This window comes from Odocoileus virginianus, unplaced genomic scaffold (assembly GCF_023699985.2).
Source record: "Odocoileus virginianus isolate 20LAN1187 ecotype Illinois unplaced genomic scaffold, Ovbor_1.2 Unplaced_Scaffold_20, whole genome shotgun sequence".
Classification (NCBI taxonomy): Eukaryota; Metazoa; Chordata; class Mammalia; order Artiodactyla; family Cervidae; genus Odocoileus; species Odocoileus virginianus.
The window spans coordinates 206,763-230,443 of NW_027224282.1; the positions used below are offsets into that span (position 1 = coordinate 206,763).

The following is a 23,681-nucleotide window of genomic DNA, read 5'->3' on the forward strand; positions in this document are numbered from 1 at the left end:
TCCTAAAACAATCCAGAAACCTCATGTAATCACCTCCATCATCTTTGCTCTAACACAGGCTCCCACCACTGTTTTTACATGAAACACAGACACACACTCATACACACATAGTCTGTCAGCTCTGAGCTTCCTTCCCTTCCCTTTCCTGTGGGGGAGCCAGTGAGTGAAGAAAAGAGAGAAACCTGGAACCTGGCTCAGCACCACCCTCATAAACTATCCCAGAAATCAGATCACCAAAAGTTCTTGACCAGAGTATTCTGCACTGCAATATCCTCTTGAGGAATGGCTACTAATGGACTATAAGCAATAGCTAGGAGCTGGCCAAAGCCTGGTAATTTGCACACCCAAATTATTAAGGACAGTAACGAGCCATTGAAAAAATAGGAAGCCATAAGTCCACAGTGAGACCAAGTAGATAAATAATGAGGGAAAGGGGAGGGCCTTTGCTTATGATAGAATACCATGTGCTGACTGGTAAATATGAAGGGAATGCTGGAGTCAGAAAATCATCATTGGTTCAGGCAAGAATTACCAGTAGATGCTAAATCTAGGGGGAATTTTTTGATGAGGAGGATTTTGCATGGACTTACAGTTTTCTCTTCACAGATTGTTTATTAGTAGCAAAGAAGAGGGAAAACAATAATTATATAGTGGAGAAATTGGGCAACACCTTGACCCAAAATGACAACAATCTTTTTTTTTTTTTAATGGTACTTCAAAAATATCAGTATCATGAAAAACAAAGAAAGTCTGTTTCAGATTAAAGGATGCTAAAGTAACAGGACACAGTGCATGATTCTAGAGCCAATCTTATATGGCAGGAAAGATTGGTATAAAGTATACTATTCAATGGGCTTCCCAGGTGGCTCAGTGGGTAAAGAATCCATCTGCAATGCAGGAGACACAGGAGACTCAGGTTCGATCCCTGGGTGGGAAGATCCCCTGAAGGAGGGCATGGCAACCCACTCCAGTATTCTTGCCTGGAGAATCTCATGAACAGAGGAGCCTGGCAAGTTACAGTCAACGAGGTCACAGAGTTGGACACAACTGAAGTGACTGAGCACGCACACATACTATTCAATAGGTTAAAATAGTGTAACAAGGTTAAATTTACTGAAGTTGGTAACTGTGGCTATGTAAGAGAATATCCTTATTGCTAGGAAATACCCATTGAAATATTTAGGAGTAAAGGCCATGATACCTGTAAATTATCTTCAAATGGTTCAGAAAAAATGTTATGTATCTCTCTCTATCTATTTGGTTCCAGGGGAGGAGGGAAGGGGGCACCTCAGTGTAAATGATAAAGCAAATGGGGCAAAATATTATCAGTTGGTTCGTCTGGGTCAAGAGCATATGAGTGTACTATTATTGTTATTTAATTTCAAAATTAAATTGTCTCAAAAGTGCAATTGCTCCCTAAATTGGTCAAGAATTGCCATCTAGCTACCTCTTAATCGCTTTTTATTGTGTGTCCAGCACTTTCCTGGGCCCACTGGGAAGCTGTAAATGATGTTCCTACCTTAAGGAAGCTTAACATCTCTTGAGAATGAAGTCTCTCAAATGAGAAGCAGATAAGATAAACAATTTCAGCAGGAGGTTTTTGAAAAGGAAGAAGAGATCAAAACAGGTGGATGGGGTCAAGAAAGGCTTCAAGGAGAAGATAGGCCTGAACCTCAATGGCAGGATTTTTTTAACTTTTAATTTTGTATTGGGATATAGTCGATTAACAATGTTGTGATAGTTTCAGATGAACATCGAGGGGACTCAGCTGAGTTGGGGCTTTTCAAACACAAAAGGACACTGCTTAACTTCAGTTGCTTACAACTGGAGCCCAGGTTGCTTAGCCATTTTGAAGGTATTAGAAGCCTGGTTCTGTACCTAGAGGCAGTTGGCCTTCTCACTGCTCAGCAAGTCCCTAGGAACTGGCTCTCAGCACCCCAGCAGACCCTTGCCCCCATCTATGCTCTAGCAAAATGATATACAAATTTTAGTTAACCAAGCCATTTTCCCACTAACTTGCATTAAAATATCAGCCATTTGTCTTCATTTCTGACTTCTTTTGACCAGCCAGTCACTTCTAAGACCTTTAGGCTTTGTGGTGCATTCATCTATGCATGCTCAGTCATGTCTGACTCTGTGACCCTATGGACTGTAGCCCACCAGTCTTCTCTGTTCATGGGATTTTCAAGGCAAGAATACTAGAGTGGCTTGCCATTTCCTACTCCAGGGGATCTTCCCAATCCAGGGATCGAACCTATGTCTCCTGCATTGGCAGGCAGATTCTTTACCACTAGTGCCACCTGTGATGTAACAAGCACCAAAATGCATTAGAAGTGGGGTCGACAAACGGTGGCTCACAGGCCAAATCCAGTCACGCTCCCTGTGTTTATATGACCCTCATGCTAAGAGTGGTCTTTACATTTTAAATGGTTGGAAGAAATACAAATAATAAAAAATTAGGACATGTGAAAATGAAACCCACACATGAATTTCAAATTTCAGTGTCCATAAATGCAATAAGGTGCACAGTCACATTCATCCTATTATGTATTATCAATGGCTGGTTTTGGTCTATACTGAACAATAAAATAGTTTCTGACACCATGTGGTCTGCGAAACCTAAAATATTTGCCTGCTGGCCCTTTACAGGAAAAGTTTGCTGACCCATGGCCCAGAGCAATGGTTCCCACTTTGGGGCAATTTTGCCCTACAGGGGACGTTTGGCATCATCTGGAGACGGTTTTGTTTGTCAGAACTGGGGATGGGGTAGTATAGTGTGCTACTGACATCTAGTAGTGCTACAATGTACTACATTTGTGCTACAATGTAGTTGGGCTACAATGTAGTAGTGCTACAATGTAGTAGTGCTACAATGTACTGCCATCTAGGAATGCTGCAATGCACAGGGCGGCCTCCACAACAAAGAATTATCTGGTCTCAAAAGACAATAGTGCTGAAGTTGAGAAACCGTGGATTGGAAGAACCTAAGATACTTCTAGTAAAGGAGAAACTCCATCCTTAATAGGGATTTCCTTTAGTGATCACCCACCTCCTTAGTTTACAGTAGCTCATGAAACCGTTGCAATCACCCCTGCAAGGGAGTTGCTGATATTCTTTTACAGGGAGGTTTTGACCACAACTTGCCCCCAAACACACACAGCTAGCAAGTCTGTCTGGCTCCAGAACCGATATTTTTCCACACCTCCAGGATGCCGGGGGGCTCAGTGACGTCACGGGCGATTGTTGTCCCGTTCGGCTGCTCTCTAGTGTGCGAGTTGCAGATGCAGGCCAGCGTCGTTTTCCCTGGTACCCCTTCCCTTCAGAGGTCTCCAAGGGCTTGGTGCCGAGAGGGTACCGACCACCTTCCAGTCTCCAGCATCTGGCTATTTGGGAAATGAAGGCGAGGAAAAGAAATTCCACCACGATTGTGGCCAGAATTATGAAAACTAACCACTGTCCCTCTTGCTCACTTGAATGCTGGGAGAGACAAGGAAACTTTCCTCTCTAGTAGACCCTATTTATAGAAGGCTTTTGGAGTCATGCCCATGAATTTTCAGGATGTTCACACCACAGTAATAATAAGAGAAGCCATGCAGTGCAGTCCTTTTCCTTCTGGAATTAAAACTCAACCAACTCTTATTCTATAGGATATGGCACTCCACTTTCTCCATTTATTATCCTAGATGAGCTCAACGGATCAGTGAAATCCATGCTAATGAAGGAAAAGTAAAGGACTCCCCCCCACCCCCTCCACAAGCCTGTGGAAATTTCAAACCCAGATGGGGGGTGTGAGCACAGCAGCCCACCCAGGAAGGTTGCAAACAGGCTGATGGTGCCTCCCTGAGCCCCGCCAATCACCCCCTTGAAAGGAAGCCACCACCCCTTCTAAGGCAAACCATGATGTGTGCATCACCTAATAATCACACAGCCATTGAGCATTTCTTTGAATTTTATTGAAAATTGACATGGGCATTAGAAAGATATTAAGCTAAACTGTGCTGGTTTGGGGTTGTTTCTCCTAGCGAAAGAAAGCCCCAGAGGAGCAACGACTGGTCACATTTCTGAGCAAAAAGAACAAAGGAGAAGAAAGGAAGAATGAACAGATTCTGGAAACATGCAAATAGGCTGTCTCAAGAGACACGGGACAGTGGAATGGCAATGGTCATAGGGCTATATGGGGATGAGCACACTCACATGGTATCTCGATCCAAGTTAAACCAATGAATTCAGGGTAGATTTATCAACATCAAAGCTCTCTCTTCAGGTCCCACATTGAGCAGAAACCTCTCTCAAAACCCCAACTGGCCCTGGAAGGCTGAATGGAATAATTTTGCTCTCACTAAGCTTAAACTCCCCCATCTCTCCTTTCCTTTCTCCAACTGAATGTTAGTAGATCCACTCACCCTGCTTGCTGAGGGGGTCTGCAGAAGGTCTGTGAATGCTTAAGAAGATATGAATGTTGCTTGACTTTCTCATCCATACTCAGAAATGTTTAATAGTGGCTGTAGACAATTGACCCATTGAACTGGAGAACTGGTGTTTAAAAAGAAAAACAGAAAACTCAGATGAAAAACTTGCAAACAGTACTTCCACACCCTCAGCTGGGCTCTCCTGCCTCAGTCACTTACACTTGGGTGAGTCATCCTGCAGTTGTCTCTCTGAGGTTACACTGAGTCCATTCTCCAGCTCGGATGGATCTTTTCCTGCCTTGTTAGGTTAAGATAAGACACTTCCATTTAGAATACCATGTAAGTTGGGAGAGAGCTTCTTGCCTGGACACATGAACACTTGTTGAGAGAGAGAGAGTGTGTGTATGTGTGTGTGTGTGTATGCACGCATGCACACACGTGTGTACGCACACAATTTGGAAGGAGAGGGAATTGGTTGGTTTCTGATTTGAGACAATATGGAAACCCTAACTCTTCTATAATGGTAGTCTTTTCATTTAGACTTAGTGCAGCTGCTGAAGACAAGATTAAAAAAAGCTGGAGAGGGAAAGAGAAAGAAAACATGAAATTAGCCAAAGAAAAAGGACATTCAAAGTAAGACAGGGTCAGGGAGGTGGGCACAGTGTGAGGTAGCACAGATTATACATGGAGAAGACAGGTGAGAAATGGGGTTACTGATGGGCCATCACCACTGGAAAATCTGCTGAGAAGGTTTTAAGAACACCACACACCAATTTCAAGCTTCTTGTTTTAATTAAAAAAAAAAAAAGCACATATTGACAGCCACACGTGAATGCCAAATGATTAAAACAAAAAAAACATAAATGAAACCAAAAATGATCTATTCTGCATCTTGGAAAAGCAAACTTCTTGGCTTAAAAGAAATGAGGTGTGTGTGTGTGTGTACACATGGGGATTTTTCAGGAAAACCATTCCAGTCCAGGGTGGGGTGGGGCGGGACACAGACCATTTCTAATGACTGGTTTTGTTTCACCAGAAGTAAACAGAGTGTTAGGGTAATTTTTTTTAATAGTAACAATTATACTCAGTAAAAAAAATCTTTTCACTGAGGAAGGAAAAAATTTTTTCTGTTTACAGTGAGACAAGCTACCCGATACAATAAGCATTTTATTTTACATAGCCTTGGTTGACTTTCTAAAGGCCTCAAGTTCACATACAAGTTAGATTTTTGTTTACCAAACTTCCTTGATGACAAGGGTCATCTCTGGCACCTGTTAAACTTCCGCACTCACATGCCTCATTCCAGACTCCCAGGAAAGCTGAGCAGCTAACAGGTGTCCATGACTCTTATCGTCAGCAGAAGCACTCAGTTCAGGGGTGGGACTAGAGTTCTCTGCTTTGCCCATCCCTGCCCACCCCATCCTTGAATATTTTTCTATGGGATAAAAACCTCAAAGGCACTCTAATACTATTCATTTTCTCCTGAACATCAAAAGACTTGTCTCCAGGAATGAACATGAATAGATTGAATCCATTTGTGAAACGGGTCGGGTCTCAGAAGACACTGAATTTAGCCTGAATTTTGCCACGAAACAGCCCTGGGACCTCTGGCAAAGTCCCTTCATTTCTCTGCACCTCGATTTCCTCTTACAAAAAGTGGGTCCTACCTGTCTTCTGGACCCAAATGTCTCCCTTCATACAAAATTCCTGCCTAGTCTCTGAAGGTCTCTCAAAGTCTGGGTGGCTCTAATATCTTTTGAAGTTTTCAGAACCACTCAAACCTCAAGTAGTTAATCTGTAAATAAATGTAAATGAGGGGACCTCCTATTTGTGATGCAAATAATTACTGGGGGGGGGGGATGGAGACCGTTAGTTGTTTAAGTTTGGGATTCTTGGGAAGCAGCTGTGAAACTGGTCAAAGCTGCAAACAAGAAGCCTTTCCCAAGGAGACTTGACAGCCTTAACTTAGCATCTCCCTGAGCCAAGCTGAGGATCCAAGCTTTTTTTTTGGCTTTTAAATCTCTGAGCATAGGGTCTCCTAAAATGCTCCACTGTGTGACTTGGATTTTCTCAAGAAACTAGCTTCTGCTTTGGCAGCATCACCTTCATAGTTGCTTCTGCCCACCCACCAGTCCGTGACTCACCAAACAATACATCTCAAAACTGCCCTCTTGCTTTGCCAACAAGAAAAGATAAAGTGTGTGCATTCGTTTGCTTTCCATTGTTTCTACTTTTTGCTTCCTGTTATTATCTATTATTGAAAAGAGAACACCCCCTCCCCATTCTCAATACTTCAAAAAGGCCTGAAAATTTGGCATAGCCTTGTTCGATTGTGTGTTTTCAAAGCAAGTGACCAAAAAATAAAAATCTCAAAAATAAAAAAGGTCATGGTCAATGCCAATGGGACTGTGAGGCAGAAATAGAAAGAAGAGGTGGGGCTTGAAGTGGAAGAACATGGCAGGGGCCGGGGACCCGGCTGCCTGGCACCCCAAAGGAAAGCTGTCAGTTACAATAGGAACCTTGGCTTAAAAGGCTAAGTGGAGTCCAGTCCAGCTGTAGCAGGGAATACTATTCAGTACACAGCCATGGATTACTGCAAAGGAAGGGCAGAGAAACGGCGTGTTAGCCATGGATCATTGCCAGTCACCGCCAGCTCTCACTTTCTCACTGGTCAAACACCAAAGTCCAGGGTGCCTCATGGCCCTGACAAGGGAGGGCTCTCAACTTCAAAGGGGTTCCCAAAGCCACTATCAGAGAGGCCCCATTATACAAATCCGGGCTAGAAGTTTTCAAATATCAAATCCTTAGAGGCAAAGTTAGGGACCTTCCAAGGCACAGCATCTCTTTTCTCTTCTCCGACTGACAGTCTCACCTCTTCTTCTTATTGGGGGACACATGCAAAATACAGATTGAAACGCATCATCATCAAATTCACCAAATAAATAGACTGGAAGATTCCTCAAAGCCAAACTAAAAACACTAATTCTTGAACCACTCAGTCTGGCAGTTTACGACACGGGATGCTTACACCTGCTACTGGCCCTGCCTTGTTGGGATGGTGTGGCATCCTCACGGAAATTACAAAGGAGATGTGAGACACCTCATAACAATTCCATAAGACACTATGCTGGTACTAATATTCAGGTTTATTCTCCCTCCTGCATCTGTGGGGTACTCAGAATTACAGAGAGGGGACATTTATGCTATTTTCTTCAGCAGTCGTGTTGTCTGGGAAGGGCTGGGTGCAAATAAACTCATTCCAGGTTCTTAACAGAGTTTGAGTGCAGTCACTTTTGAGTGAATCAAAACTGGAAAGGGCTGGGCTGACCGGAGGATCTCCTTCTGGAACTCTCTGAGGAGAGGCTGTGGTTCCTGTCAGGGGCTTAGTGGTGGGTGGGGAAGCCAAGTGACTGCAGACTAAGGGGGAAAGCCCTGCTGACTGGTGCTCACCCAGCCAGGCTGGATGCAAATACCTCGGGGGAACAAACAGCATTCGGAGTTGGAACAGGGAAGCTGGTGGTGCCGTGGAGCAGGCAGAACCCCTGCACATGTTACAGTCAAAGATGGGGCGGGGAGTGGCCGGCTGGGGGCGCTGGGAGGGGCACTGGGATGCAGGATGCAGCTTTAAACCACGTGACTGCTGGCTTCTTGCCCAGAGGCCAGACAAGGTCCTCAGACTCTCAGGCTTCTATAAACCTTGGCAGGAAGAAAGGGGAGGGCACGGGTGTGTGCCCCGCAGACGTGTTAAGGGGGAATTAGAGAAAGGGAGGCCCAGCTCTGTTGCGCAGGAAAAGGGCGTCTACAGGAAGCCCAAACTGAAAATGAAAAGAGAAGTTGGGTTAATGAATGGATAGATTAATGTAAAAAACAAAACAAAGGTTAGAAGAAAATTGTCATGATGACTGATGGATAAATTAGAATATAGCTATGTTAGATGGTCTTAAGGTCTTATTGCATTGGCTTCTGGGGACGTGCTTTCTCTCTCATTCACCCTCACACACCTCTGAGTGTCGATTGTCATGGTATCAGCAAGCACAATAATCAAGAGCACAAGAATCCCTTTTCTCTCTTCTTAATGACTAGGTCCTGACTAGCGCTCCTGACCCAGACACCTTGTACAGGAACACCTTCAGCAAATCTTCAAGTGGCCTCAGGCCACAGCACAGAGTGCCAGGCTCTCAACCAGTGATGGCCTCACCCCACAGTGAATGCCAATGGGGTAGAGGTTTCACCTTTGAAGAGCCCCGGTCCACTAACTGGTCCCCCAGGGCAAGATCTGTTTCAGAAATAGCTGGAGGTGGTGACTGGCCTCTGCACTAGGGTCTAACCACAGTCACCTGGAAACCCAAACAATGGAAATCCATTATTGGTTTGTGTTCACTCTGCACTTAGAACTTTCTCCCATTCAAACTTCATCCTTGTGACATAAATGGGGGCAAGTTGTATTGGTCCCCATTTGACTTATGGGGAGGCTGAGAAACACTGCGTGGCCAAATGACTTGCCCAAGGTCACAAAGAGTCACAACCCACAGGAGCAGAGCCTGAATCCCTGGGTTGCTTGATTGTGACTCTCCTCACCACAGTGTCCCTGAGAACTCCTTCCCTGTGGACCCAAGCCCCTGGTTTTATTTTATTCTTTTACCTGAACACATTTCTCTCATTAAAGATATTGGGGAGGGATAGTTAAAAGCATAAGCTGAATCTATCTGTACAGTCACTTCCTCAGAGTGAATACACACACACACACACACGCATGAGAATGGCAGTTTATACCAGAACTAGTTTTGCATTCTCATTCCAGTTCTGCCAATAACTCCCTGTGTCAGCCTCGGTAAATCCCTTAACCCCACGCCTCCATTTGTTCATCTTGTGAACTGAAGATCAGCACCTTCCTCCTCTGCCTCACAGGACTGTCGTAATGTGAAAATAAGATAGCGTGCAGAAAAACACTTTGAATAGTATTAAAACGTCCTATGAAAGCTCAGCTCTCCTGTTCTTCCTTGTCTACTTCCCAAGGGAAAAGAAACCTATAGAACACTGCAAGGGCTTATGTCCTGGGCGGCCTGGGAAGACTGAAATACTTTGCTAGGCGTACTGTCCATGTACCATACTCTGCCCCCGCCCCCCAAGCCAGAGTACCTACAACTGTGTGTGGGCCACAGAGGAAGCGATTTGTTGCAACTGCAGACGGCTACAGGCGGCAATCTCTCTCTGTTTGGTTTGGAACTGCTCTTGTGGTCTGCTGGGGAGAAGCATGCCAGAAAAAGCCAACCTGCTTAGGGTCGGGGTTGGCTGTTCCCACTGTTTGCCAATTGACTCTTGATCATTAAGTGTGGCTTTAATTATAGTTTTGATTTTAGTTATAATTAATTTTAGTTATAGTTTTAGTAATGGCCACTACCAATGATTTACTCGGGGAAAGCTGAACAAAACTGTGTCAAACCATGTTAATTTGGGTTTCATGAACTGAAAGCTAACTGAGCAGGATGCATCTTTCCTATTTTCCTTCTTGAAAATAGGGGAACCGAGGAAATACACGTGAACCGAGCATCAGCCACTCTGCTGGGCACTAGGACTGCAGCCATGGACATACACTCCAGGAACTGTGTCTTCCTAGCTTTCATTCAAGTCAGTGCACAGGGCTCCAAGTCTTGCCTTTAAGCCAGACAAGAAATCATTTCATTGTTCTTTTAGGGTTGTTTTCTTTGGCCCAATTTCATGGGCCTTATGTTTCAGAAGCCTCTATGGACTTCCTCTTCGGGATTTGCTTGAAAGTAGGATGTTTTGCCAGCTGCCCAAAGTCTCCGGTGCAGTAGCTGCAGCAATTATTTTGGTGACTAACAACAGGTTCTCCATTTAAATCATAAACTCCACGGTGAGTGCGGAGAAGTCTTCTCAATATTTTATATTCCCCAATCCAAACAAACCAAATGTAAAAGGCATTTATGAGACAACCAGGGTATTCTGAACATGGGCTAGAAAATTTTATGTGAATGAATTGTTAAATTTGGAGGTGTGATAATGGTGGCATTGTGGTTATTTTTTTTAAGAGTCATTAGCTCTTAGAGATCCATGTTGAAGTAGTGACAGATGAAATGAGATGCGTTTTGCTTTATAGTAATCCAGCCAATTTGGGGGCAATAAATGAGACAGGACTGGCTTATGTTGACAGTTTGGGGGCTGAGGGGTGGGTACATGGACTTGATTGTATTATCCTCTCTCTTCTTTTGATCCTGTGTGAAAGTTTCTATGGTAAAATTTTAAATGGTAATATGCCTAATTAAGTTAGATTGAAAATATTTGTGTTCCTCCCCACTCACTACCTAAGTCTAGTAAAATAGATGGAAGCTTAATCACTGCTGTAATCAACCTATAAACTATGTGATGCCAGGGGCTGCTTTATTTACTCCTGTTGACATAACACCTAGCCCTCAGGAATGCATCTTACTAACAGTTACCTGTTTATCTCCTTATCAGAGGTGTTCATGAAGTTGGTACTTGTAGACAGAGTATAAGGAATTCTCTATAATATCTAACTCTTCACTTTCTTGCCCTTTTATTATGGTTTTGGGAGACTACATAGCCAAATGAAATTAGAAAATTTGAACCCCTCAGATAAGAAACAGCCACCAGAGGGAAACAGAGAAGCAAGTTTCCATTGACTTGAAACCTTCCCAAACTTGGGGCTCAAAGCTGACTGTGACATTGCAGGACAGGGCTTGTGAACCCAACAGTTCCCCTCATCACTACAGGTTAGTTAATTTTGAAAGTAATGATGAAGTCTCCTTAAGAAAAAAAAAATGGCTAAAATGGAAACTTCAAATACCTATCACAGGTTCCACCCAGGCTAGGTAGAAAAGTCTGAAAACACCCCACTTTTAATCAGGAAGGCAAATATTGCACATGTACACTTGGAATCACACCAGATTATTTCCTAATATTATAAGTCACAAGAGAAAACCGACTAGAACAATGAGGCAGCTTCTTTGATATTAGGTATGTGTGTTGGGCAGGGGGTGAGACTTGGGGATATGTGTTCTAGAAGCCACTGCCAGTTCTATTTAGAGTTAATAAAGCTTACCAGGGCCCTGGGTATCATGCAGCATGCAGCAAACAGCAGAGTTAACTGTAAAACAGTAAAAGCTGATGAAGATGGAATGAACTTGGGGAGAAATCAAATATTATGAATTGATGCAAACAATGAAGAGTTAGAGGTCAAAGGAGATTAGGAGGAGTGGGGAGGGGAAGATGGGAGGGCGGGCTGGTAGGAATCCCCTGAAACACCAATACTCTTTCTTAACTTCTTTAAGGGCAGCCAAAGGAAATTCTCAATAGATGACTCTATTAAATCCAACCACCATCTCTCCAGAAGAAATGCTTCTACCCCCACTTCCGCCCTTCACCTGCTCCCCACCCCCCAACCTCATCACTATGGGACCAGAGTGACACTAGGCTAAAGATGGGTCTTCCAGAGGTTAGGCAACTGTTCGGGGAATTACGTAAGAAGCCCAGACCAGCGGACACATATATCTGAAAGTACAGAAGAGAGCAGGCTGTTTTGTCAGGCTCTCTTGTTAATAGGATGTGCCTGGTGGGAGTGAGGTTTTCACTCATCTCATAATTGGAAAAGGGTGCCATCACCAGCTCCAAATATTCCTGGAAGACTGGAGAGACATGTCTCCTTATGTGGGGTCTTTGGCCTAGGGGTGGGGGGTGGTCAGTTAATTGGAGGCAACCAGGAGAAAGCCTGGTCTGGGAAGAATTTCCACTGAACAGCTCAATGGGGACTATTTATATAGTTGAGTGTCAGTGGGGTCCCAACAAATGAATCTCCTAATTCCGGCCAGCAGGCTATGAAACTGCCCCCAGGGATCCTGTTAACAAACACCACGGGACTGTGAAAGCAGCAGGTTAGAGCTAGAAGACTAATTTAGACTTTTATGATCTTAAAAATAGGAATCCATTCCTGCTGCTACAACTAACACACCATTACAGGTCAGTTAATATAGAGTGTGTCCAAAGAGGCTTTGTTCAGGGTAGTTGAATTTTATCAGGTAATACAAAAAAAAAAAAAAATGAGATGGTCAATGACTTTGACATACAGTGTTGTGACTACGTGACAAAAATCTCTGAACTAATTGGTGAAAATACCCAAATGACACTTTTGAAAAAACAATAATCAGATGGCAAAACTCAGTGCCTTCAAAGTTAAGATATTTTACTGTTGCATTTTATTCTTGGTGAAATGTGGTACTGCTTTATTCCTAAGTGATGAGCCAGGAGAGAGAAGAAAGGAAGATGTTTCCTCCTTCTGGCCAGTAACTAGCAGTGGAGTCCAGCAAAAAGTGGCTAAGAACAGAAGGCAGTGACAATGGCCATGTTGTAGATCCTCAGGCCACTTTAGTTTGGCTCCTCCAGTCACACTGCCCAAACAACTAGAGCGCAAGGGACCACTAGATGTTTTCCTGCTGTTGTACAGGTCCCGTCGGAAATGCTTTTCTCTTCTCTGGTTCTGGGATGAGGAATGGGTAACCCCAGCAAGCGAGGCTGGGACTCGGGTCAGCATTCTTGACCCACATGGTAACCAGGAACCCATACATCCTGTGTCGCCAAACCCCAGGGGAGACAGACGGATGGTACAGTCATTCCCCAGTGGAGGGTGGGGCCTGCAGAGAATATTAGCATCTGAGGATTCCCTGCCAAGTTCCCAGCACCCCAGGCTGGGGACAACTAAGCACCCAAGAGGGAGGGACAGGAAGGGGTGAGAAACCAGGACTGGGCTGCAGCCTTCAGCGGCAGTGCCACAGCCCTTAGAACTGAGGGGGGTGAGGGAGGCTCCAGGGCTGAACCACCTCAGGCACAGGATGAGCGAGCTGGCCTGGGAGCCCTTCCAGCTCCCACCTCCTGGGGGAGGAGGGGGCCCAGAGGCTTCTGCTACCCTCTCTCTGCCCTTCTTTTCGTTCATCTCCTTCTTGTAACTTCGCAGATTCTCATTGTTTCCGCCTTTCTTCTTTCTACTCTCTCACCTGCCTTTTGCTTTTCCTCCCCTTTCCCTCCCTCTCCTTCTGCCTTGAGTTGGCAGGACTTTCCCAAGTGGGCGGAGCAGAGGGGCTGGTCCTCTGAGGCCACACACAGCCCTCGCCTCCTCTCAGCTCCTCAGATGTAGGGTATCTGTGGGGCCTGTGGGGACACCAAGACCAGGTCCAGGGGCCCAAAGGAGCCTATCAGTCCACAGCTGGCCTCTGTCACCGGCCTGAGGGGATGAGCAGGAGTAGAAAGAGGCCCTCACCCCAGAGCAGCCTGCCACTTACTTTTTCTTCTCTTTGTCTCTTTTCAGAGTCTGTGAGCCTCCAGCCTGGGAGCCCTGGGACTGGAGCAGCTCGGCCGCCGTCTTCCTCTGTTTGAAAGTGTCCACTTCGTCATCCAGGGATTTCTTCTTATTCTCTAGATTCTTCTCATGCTGGTGTAGTTTCTTCAGACGGTCAAACTTATCATGTAGCTGGCAGGGAAGCACAGAGGTTTTGGGGGGAGCAGAGCTCAGTTGAGCAGAGCATGGGTCGGGGGATGGAGGGATGGAGTGGGGGAGGGGTGGGGACGGGTGGGCTCGTGACCATGAAGGACCCTGGGATCCAAGGAGACATTTCTGCCAGGGACAGCTATGATGTCACCAAAGGGCGTCATGTTCTGAATGGTTCTCTTCTGCCATTTTATCTCCACATTTCTGCTCCTGAATATGGTCAGGGAACCATGCATTCTGTCTAAATCAAGCATTTTATTTAAAAGAGTCCCCACAGTTACTACATATGAAAAATAATAACATCAGTTATAATGTAGAACATGTATTGAGTGCTTATTATAGGCCAGGTACTGACTCTTCTAAGCATTTTATATGTATTAACTCATTTAATCATCACAACAACCCTATGAGGCAGGTTCTGTTACTATCTGCACTTTATGAGGAAACAGAAGGTACGAGAAGTTAAGGAATTTGCCCAAGGTCAACGCAATCTTGAGGTGATCATATAATGAGATCTCTCAATAGGAAAGGGGTCCCTGCCTTTTCTTAGCCTCTCCAACCAGGGAGGCTCACTGGAGATTGCAGAGAAAACTTTGACAGTGCTGAAGCTGGTCAAAGAAAACACTTGTCGGTGGATGTGGAAGGAAAGACAAGAACTTTAGAAAATGAAATGAATGTGGAAACCTCAGCTTTGATCAAGGGGAGGCTCAGCTAGCCCTGAATAGAGTCAGAAACCCAAAGGAGAAGAGCAACAATGTTCTAGAATGTTACTGTGATAAGTGGATCAGGGAATTAGGGGTGTGTGTGCATGCATGCTCAGTCGTGTCTGACTCTACACCCCCATGGACTGTGGCCTGTCTTCTGTCCTTGGGATTTTTTCAGGCAAGAATAATGGAGTGGAGTGCAGGTTGGATCCCTGGGTCAGGAAGATCCCCTGGAGTAGGAAATGACAATCACTCCAATATTCTTGCCTGGAGAATCCGGTGGACAGAGGAGCCTGGTGGGCTACAGTCCATGGGGTCACAAAAGAGTTGGACACAACTGAGTGGCTGAGCACACACACACTGGGGGTGTAGGTGATTAACAAACTGGAATGTGATAAAGTATCCTGAGTAGCAAGAGCAGCTCAAGCATCATTTCAGTCTCTTTTGAGGATTCAGGAAGGAATAGAGGGTTCTGCAGCCCTCACAGCACACCGTGGAGGAGGCTGGGTGTCCTATAGGTATCTGGGCCTGTCACGAAGTAAGGGGTGGTGGATGACAGACTTGTTGGGTCAACCAGCTTCCGCTAGTCACTCAGGGTAGGCTGCTGGTAGAAGCTCTGCTGATCAGTGGTGTCCACCTGGCTTTTGCTTACTGGCCTTTCATTCATTCAAGAGATCACCTTACCTCTCTTCCTAAAAGTTCCAGGTGACATTTTTCTTTTAAAAGTGAAACTGAAATGAAGTCAATTCTCTTGCCATGGGTTTTGGCAATAACACTTGGAGAGTCTTGGCAGAGGAAGAGACTTGGGAAGTAATTAAGTGCTGCCTTTCTTTATGGGTTTCAAGGCCTAGAGAGCTGAAGCAGTTGCTGACATGACCAAAACTATGGCTGAGGCCAATTAATCTGGCAGCAGTAGGAAATCAGTAGTGGGACCTTGGAGGCAAGGCCATGGTGCGAGGGCTAACTGCAGTCTATTAGTCACGGCTTAAGTAAAGTCCAGATAGACCATCAAGCCTTAGTTAAAAACTCACTAGAGCTGCACAGATGTTCTTTAGCACTAGCATGAAATGGAACGGAATACTCAAGTGCGTGGGGAAACACACCAGCTGTTACTGGCTTAGGATTCAACACGGTACCCAGGACTCCCTGGAACCATCTTTCCCCAAGGCCATCAGAGCAGGCAGGATGGGGCAGGACTGCCAAGAAAGTGATCAACTGTCCCTTCTGAGCTATGAACTCCCAGAAAGGGGGGCAAAAAATCAGCCTGCCCCTGACCTCGAGGGGCAATGTCAGGTCCCAAGTGTTGAGCGGGGCTGCCCAATAGAACTTTCTGCGGTGATGGAAATGTTTAATATCTCATAGCCCTGAGCTGCATGAAGATTGAGCATTTAAAATATGGTGAATGCAAATGATAAATAGAGTTTTAAACTTTATTTAATTTCAGCTCATTTAAATAGCCACAAGGGCTAGCAGCTACTATATGGGACAGTGGGGGTCTAGAGAATTAAATAACAAAGAGTGAGAAAATATCCCGGCCTTGGGGACTGAGGGATGGAAAAGACACAGATCTCACAGCCTCTCTGTGCCGGCCAAGGCAGGGCTACAGATGCTGTGTCCCATTCCCGTCTGAGGCCCCAAGGTTCCCCCAGCTGCTCTCTTGGGGCAGAAACCTTTGTCTTGCCTAAGTTCAGCCTCCTTTTCCTTCCCACCTAGCACACCAACCCACATTTTACCTCTTTCTCTGCCTCTTTAAGTTCAGCTTCTTTCTCTTTGACTCTCTGCACAAACATCTGTCTCATCTCCTCTTCTTTTTTCTGGAGCTCCCCTAGGAACTCATTCCTTTTGGCCTCATATGTCTCCTGTAAACTGCGAACATGGTCAGGTTAATTTCCCTGCCTTTGGAATGGCTCTTGTTCAATGAAAAACAGCCCCAATGATCCTCCCTGGATTCCCCCACCCTCCCTTCCTCAATTCTTGGAGACATGCAAAAGCAGAAGCACAGAGCTGTGGGCACCTGGCTTTGAACTGGGAGTGACTTGGAACACCTGCTTCTATATTCTGATTCTACAGATAAGGCCCAGAGAAATGAGGCGGACACACAGCAAGATCACACAGCAAGTTAGAGGCAGAGCTGGGACCTGATGCTGGGTTTCCTCTCATAATCTAGGTCCTTCCATCTGCACTATGCCACCAGGTCCTGGCTCTGAAACTGACCACATTAATGAGTGAGTTCAACAAACACTTGATGAGACTCTACCAGGTGCTGGACACAGAATTAAGTGATACTATGCTAGTCACTCAATACCTGGAGCCAATAGCCACTGTGCCTGCCATCAAGGAACTCCCAGTCAGTAGGAGATGCCTAGGTTATGTCTCCCTGCCTCCCCCCGCCACCCCGGCCTGGATTTAGTTTTATAGAAATAGGAGTTAGCCTGAGGGACATGGGTTCAATCCCTGGTTGGGGAACTAAGATCCCACATGCCTTGGGACAACTAAGCTCGTAGGCAGCAACAACTAAGGCTGCGTTTTCTAGAGCCTGTGCATCACAACCAGACAGCAGGCCTCAAGCCACAATGAAGATCCTGCATGCTACAATGAAGACCCGGTGCAGTGAAAGAAAGAAAGAAGGGATCTTAATGTGAAGGCTGGGAGGGTAAGGGAGACCAGTGAGGGAAGCAGAACTCCAAGGACTCGGGAGGAGTCAAAGATGATTCAGGTGAATGGAGAATGAGTACGTTTAAGAGGGAAAGTGATGAATTAAATTTGAGACAGCTTGAGTTTCAGATGCATCCTCTATGGACGGCCAAGTGAAAATATCCAGTAAGCAGTGGGATCACTGGGTTTGAGCTCAAAAGTAACATTTTAACTTAGGAGTGATCTATTTCTAAATGGTCTTTAGGACTGTGAGAGCAGAAAGAACCAGCCACAAAGAGTAAGAGTAGCAGAGGCCCTCGGAAAGAACACGGAAAAGAAGAAGTTGAATGAAACAAATCTGCCAAAGAGGCTGAGAAGGAGTAAAACAGTGTGAGAGAGGACTCTAACCAGAGAGACGAGTGCTAGAAAAGCCAACCACAGACAGAATTCAGGAAGGAGGGAGCGGGAAGGAGTATCAAGCACTGTGTTGAGATTTTTAACAAAAAGATGGGGAACTTCCCTGGTGGTCCAGTGGTTAAGACTTCAATGCAGGGGGTGTGGGTTTGATCCCTGATCAGGGAGCTAAGATCCCACATGCCTCACAGCCAAAAAACCAAAACATAAAACAGAAACAATATTGTAACAAATTCAATAAAGACTTTTAAAATGGTCCACATTAAAAAAATTCTTTAAAAAAAAGAAGATGGGGCTCAGAGATCATACTGGAATATGTGACTGCTGACCTAGAGGCCTCTCTACTCAGTGGCATGGTAGGAGCAGAAGCTAGTAAATACGGAACCATTCTCTCTCCTTCCCATCGCAGCCAAACTCCTTGACAGGGCAGAGGCTGGTGACAAGGAGCAGAGTGAGGGAGAGTTTTTTAGGATAAGAATGTCTGCCCACAAGATGGAAAGGAGCCAGCAGAGAAAGCGTGCAGAAGGCAAAGATGTGAGAAACAGAGGTAGTCAGGATGGAGCCGAGGAGGAGAGGAGGGGACTAGAGGACATCTCTTCCCCCACAGATGCAGATTAAAGCAGTCTGAAGGGTAGGAGGGAGAAAGCTAATGAAACACCCATCAGAGAGACCAACAAGTTTTCCTTCAACTCCAGGGGCTCCAGCAGTCCCTGTCCATGAAGGGCAGTGAACTTACCCCTCTGGAACCAGACATCCCCAAAGGAATGGCTAATCTATGCCTCCAGGCTGGCTTTCTGCTGTGAACAGGTTTTGTAGGATCTGAGAGGCCATTTGAAGGCCTTCTTATCCCACAAGCAAGCCCTTTGCTTGTTTATCAAGGCCTGACATTTCCTGAAATGTTCCAACACAGGGCACTACATGTGACATGGTAATTTACAATTTGAGGCTTACATCACATATTATGCATATCGATCAGATACTTATTCACATAGCTCCCATCAGCATAGTTATTTGAAAGCATTTGAAGCAATGCTTTCAAAAACTTTTCTCTTCTCTGAAAGCATCTTAGATTCTGATTTGAGGTGTCAACGATTATTCACATCTGGTGGTCAAAACAAACCTTGCACTTGAACACAAATGCTAAAGGGCCGTAATGAAGAGCTGGAAGTTCATCAATACGTGTGTGGTGACTGCTGCCAGGTCCCACCTGGTTTGGATCATGGGGAGAGGGGTAAAGAACAGACTGGAAACCTGACAGAGCAGCAGGAGCCTGATGAAGAATGTGGGTCCACGGGCAGGCACAAACTGCCATGTTAAAGCACAAGGCCCAGGCTCAGGGCTCACAGCTACCATGCGAATGCCTGTGGCAGCAAGACCATTGGCCTTGCCCATCCCCTGGCCTCCTCCCCGCCCCCATTCTTATAAGCACGGCAGCAGGGCTTACCAAGCCCACCATGCCACAGCATCCCCTGGCAGGTGTCCCAGGGCAGAGAAGGGCCAGGCAAATGGAGCTGGTGAGTGACTTAGCCTTCCAGCGCTAGGTCTGGACTCCTGTGTCTCACCTCCCTTGTGAATTCTCCAGGGCAAGGCCTCCCCCTGCCTCCGGGTGGGCTGAGTTGAGCTGGGTAGTGCTGGTGGGAGAGGTACCTGAAGGGCTTGCTGTCAGGGTCGGTGTCCTTGAAGCCCATCTCCTCCAGCTTACAGCGGCGGTACAGCTCATAGTGCGGGCCGTGGGTCTGCTCTCGGAGATCCTCCATGTTGACTCAGATCAGCATCTCCCGCAGCTTCACAAAGTCACAGTGGGCTTCATTTTCAACTGCACAGCAGGGGTTGAGGTATTGAAAGTCCATTGAAAGGAAGGCCAGAAGAAGCAGAAATGGACAAAACGAGAGGTGAAATGTCTAATGGTGACATCACCTTTTCACCTGTGTATATAGAGCTCGAGATGTTGCCTTCTAATTGGCTTTTCTACTAAAAAGGCAGATGAAAAATTATAAGAATGACATCCCTCAGTAATGGAAAACAGCAATACCATCAAAGCATCTAGGAAGACATCTGATAGACATTTAGACTCAAGTCAAATTTACCCATCAGACACTCACAGGAATGTTTGTTTCGCACCACTTTTAGGACAATGGCAAATGGACATTCAGCCATCTCTCTGATAAATACTTGCAGAATCTTTGTCTCCAGGATAGTAGGAGGCACTGGGAATTCATACACATGGGGTCTTGCCCATAGGAGCTTCCAGTTTAATGGAAGAACAGATGCAAACACACAAATGCAATACAATGCAAAAATTACCGACAAGAGATATATAGCCAGGGAACCACAGAAGCCCAGAAAAGGGAGTCCTGAGAACTTCAGGGAGCATGAAGACTTTACCAAAGAGGGGACAGACCCCTAGGATGACTCGTGAAGGAAGACTAGGAATTCAGCAGGAGGATAAGGGACTGACTCATCCTTGCAGGGTCTCATTGGGGTTAGGCAATGTTACAGCTAGAAGTCACAGGGTTAGGATTCCAATCCAGGTCATCTAAAGGATAGGCAAAGCCTATGACCAGGTATCAAAGTCCACAGAATAAAAGTGTAGAACTAGGACATGGCTAGATGGTTGTGACAAGGAGGGATGTGAGCCACAAGTGTGGCCCATTTGAATGGTAGATGCTTCAAAACAGGTATTTTTAAAGGGTGAATAATGGCCTGATGGCAGCAATGGTGACTAGGACAGAGTGTCTCCAGGCACAGTTCCACCTTGCTGGAATAGGGGTGTCTGGCCTGATCACACTGGGACAGTGGCTTCTGAGATGAACAGGCACAGTTACCCCAGATTCTGTTTCACAGGTCTGGGAGAAAGTCATGGGGGCCGTGTGGAGGGGGTGTCTGGAATGACAGTATGGGGCAGGGTGACAGCAGACTGCATTGCGGTAATCAGAACAATCTTTCCAAAGCCCAGTTGGGCTCATGTAACCCCTCTGGCTTAAGACCCACTGCCTTCAGGAAAAAGTCCCTCACTTCATAAAATGTATCAGCATATCAGCCAGGCAACTTCCCAGCACCACCTCATCCTCCATCCCCGGAGAGTAGGCCCCGGTGGCGTCAGAAGGAGTGGCTCCAAGGTTGCTGCGAGACTCAGACAATGCATAGTTTCTCTTCCTCAGAACTCCATGTAAGTACATGAAACAGTTTGAAAATTCCCTTTGTTGGTTAGGTGCGGGGTGGTCTGAGTCAGGGGACGTCATTGGGACCATGTCTGTTAGCTTCTCCTCATGTTGCCTCAGGTTCCTGTCTCTCAGACTCCAAAATTCACTCCCAGGGTGGGACTGTCCGTCCAGAAAGCATTTGCAAATGTTCTTGGAGGAACAGCCCCAGCACAAATGGTAAAGAAGACTGGAAGCTAGCATGGCTGTCATGACCGGAGTGGTCCCATCCGTGGAAAAGCCAGCTATCACCAGAGGGTCTCTGGCGTGGATGTTGGCCTTTGACGTGACGTGGACACGGGATGAGTTTATGGTAAACCAACCACCCTCTCACATATGGTAACCCTGACTAGTACCAAGGGTACCTTACTTAACACGAGTCAGGCAGACTGCAAAAGGAATTTTCTCAAGCCTATAGGCAATAGTCTGTTTTTAAACGGCAAAGTAATCATACAAACAAAAGAGTGATTGAAATGTACAGTTTAAAGGATAAAAAAAAGGACACCAATGTATCTATGGCCCAGGTGAAACATTACCAACTCCCTAGACATCCCTTCCTTTTTGTTTTTTGGTAAACTTTGGCTGCGCTGCAGGATCTTGGTTTGATCTTACATCGAACCTGCATCATCTCCTGCATTGGAAGGCGAAGTCTTAACCACTGGACCACCAGGGAAGTCCCCCTTTGTGTCCCTTCCTGATCTCATTCATGCCTCTCCTTCCCTGCAACAAGACTTAACCACTGTCCTGACTTCGGGGATTATCCTTCCTTCGTTTTTCTTTATAGTTTTACCATTTATGCATGAATTCCTAAAGTTCAGTTTTGTCTTACTTTTGGATTCCATATAAATGGAATCATACAGCTTGTATCTGTCTATGATTTACTCAGCTCAACATGCTGTTTGTGAGATGCACTGCTGTGGATGTATAGTCATCCATCTTCACTGTTGTATAATATTGCATTATTTGAACATTCTGCAATTCACCCAATCTATTTTTAATGGCTCTGGGTTGTTTCTAACTATTTGCTATCACGAACAACACTGTTGTGGACATTCTTGTATGTCTCATACACTCAAGTGGGTACACCTGCTTTCTCATACTCTCTGTCCTACCTTACTGCAAGTACATTTATTTTTGTTTTAGGAATGTTTTCTCCATTGGAGACAAAGAGCTTGCTCAGTGCCAAGAATCCAGGTATAGAGCCAAAGTTTGCCTGCTGGTGACCCCTAGAGATGCCTGAGGCCCAAGATGAATGAGTAGAAACTGGGGACAAGTGAGGAATTGGTCACATAGTGGCAGGGGACAAGCAAAGGGACAGACAGAAGGGGATTGCTGAGCGTAGCCCCTCTCCCGGAGATTCACTCACCTTGCACGGTGCCCCAGGGGTATTGCCGAGCTTTCATCATCTTGTTACCTATCTTTAGTTCTTCTGTGCTGCCAATGACAGCAAATGGCAGGTGGGCCTGAAACAGGAGGCAGACAAAAGCTGAGAACTCCAGGTAAAGGCACTGAGTGACCCCCAGTACAGCTGTGGCTCATCGTGGGGGCCTCGGCGCCCCTGCCGCAGTGTCCCTCACTGCCACCACCATCAGGAGGCATTTCATAAACTCCCAGGCTGTGTAGGGAGAAGAGGCCTACTCCAAGCTTTGCCTGTTCAGAAATTCACAATAGAAGGTAATCAGGATATGGCCGAGTGCGTAGGGAACAAAGACAGAAAATAAACAGAATAATAAGCAGATACACAGATTAGCCAGCTATTCAGTCTTCATGGTTGCTGACGCGAAGTGCCTTCAGAAGGCAGGTGAGTGGGACACAAGGGGCTATGTGTGGAGAGAGACTAAAGGAGAATGGAGGGGGCTGGAACCACTGCTTGCTTTTCCCAGAGTATGAGAGCCCCAAGAGGAGACATGTACAGAAACCACACTGTTGACTGAGGTGGACGCTCCTGGTCACATACTATCCTGGAGCAAGAGCTTGCCCTGAACTCTTGAGCCTAGAAGTCAAGTCCCAAAGTATTTACCCACGTGCCCATCACTGAGCTGAGTTCTGTTTCAGGGGCTTTAAAGGGAAACAAAGGGAGTAGAAGATTCACTCCCTTGCCCTCTGCGAGTTTACGATCTGTTTAGGGAAAACCAAATTCCATACCTGAAATCACAGAAGACAGAATATGCCCAAGGGCTCAAGTGTACAGTCTGGCACCCCGCACACAATAGGTGCATAATAAATACTCCTTGAATAGCCATGGGCATAGCAGAGGAAAGAAAAGTACAAACAGGGGGGTATGGCTTGGTGCTTGAGGTGGAGAGGGATAGTGAGGCACAAGGCCCAGTTAATGAGACTGCTTTCATGCATCACCTTCATAGTCAACAAAAGAGTCTGAAATGCAGTACTTGGATGCAATCTCAAAAACAACAGAATGATCTCTGTTCGTTTCCAAGGCAAACCATTCAATATCACAGTAATCCAAGTCTATGCCCCGACCAGTAACACTGAAGAAGCTGAAGTTGAATGGTTCTATGAAGACCTACAAGACCTTCTAGAACTAACACTCAAAAAAGATGTCCTTTTCATTACAGGGGACTGGAATGCAAAAGTAGGAAGTCAAGAAACACCTGGAGTAAAAGGCAAATTTGGCTTTGTGGAGTACAGAATGAAGCAGGACAAAGGCTAATAGAGTTCTGCCAAGAGAACGCACTGGTCATAGCAAACACCCTCTTCCAACAACACAAGAGAAGACTCTACACATGGACATCACCAGATGGTCAATGCTGAAATCAGATTGATTATATTCTTTGCAATCAAA

The 23,681-nt window shown here is 45.8% G+C and overlaps 1 protein-coding gene across 1 annotated transcript in view; it reads right to left on the minus strand.

Moving 5' to 3' along the window:
* Window positions 1-7,537: 7,537 nt before the first annotated feature.
* SEPTIN6 (septin 6) overlaps window positions 7,538-23,681 on the minus strand; it is a 73,597-nt gene continuing 57,453 nt past the window's right edge. The window contains 5 exon segments of the mRNA XM_020888096.2: window positions 7,538-8,224; window positions 13,721-13,908; window positions 16,364-16,496; window positions 19,326-19,494; window positions 22,245-22,341. Of these exon segments, the coding sequence (XP_020743755.2) occupies window positions 8,209-8,224; window positions 13,721-13,908; window positions 16,364-16,496; window positions 19,326-19,494; window positions 22,245-22,341 (603 nt within the window). The 3' untranslated portion in view covers window positions 7,538-8,208.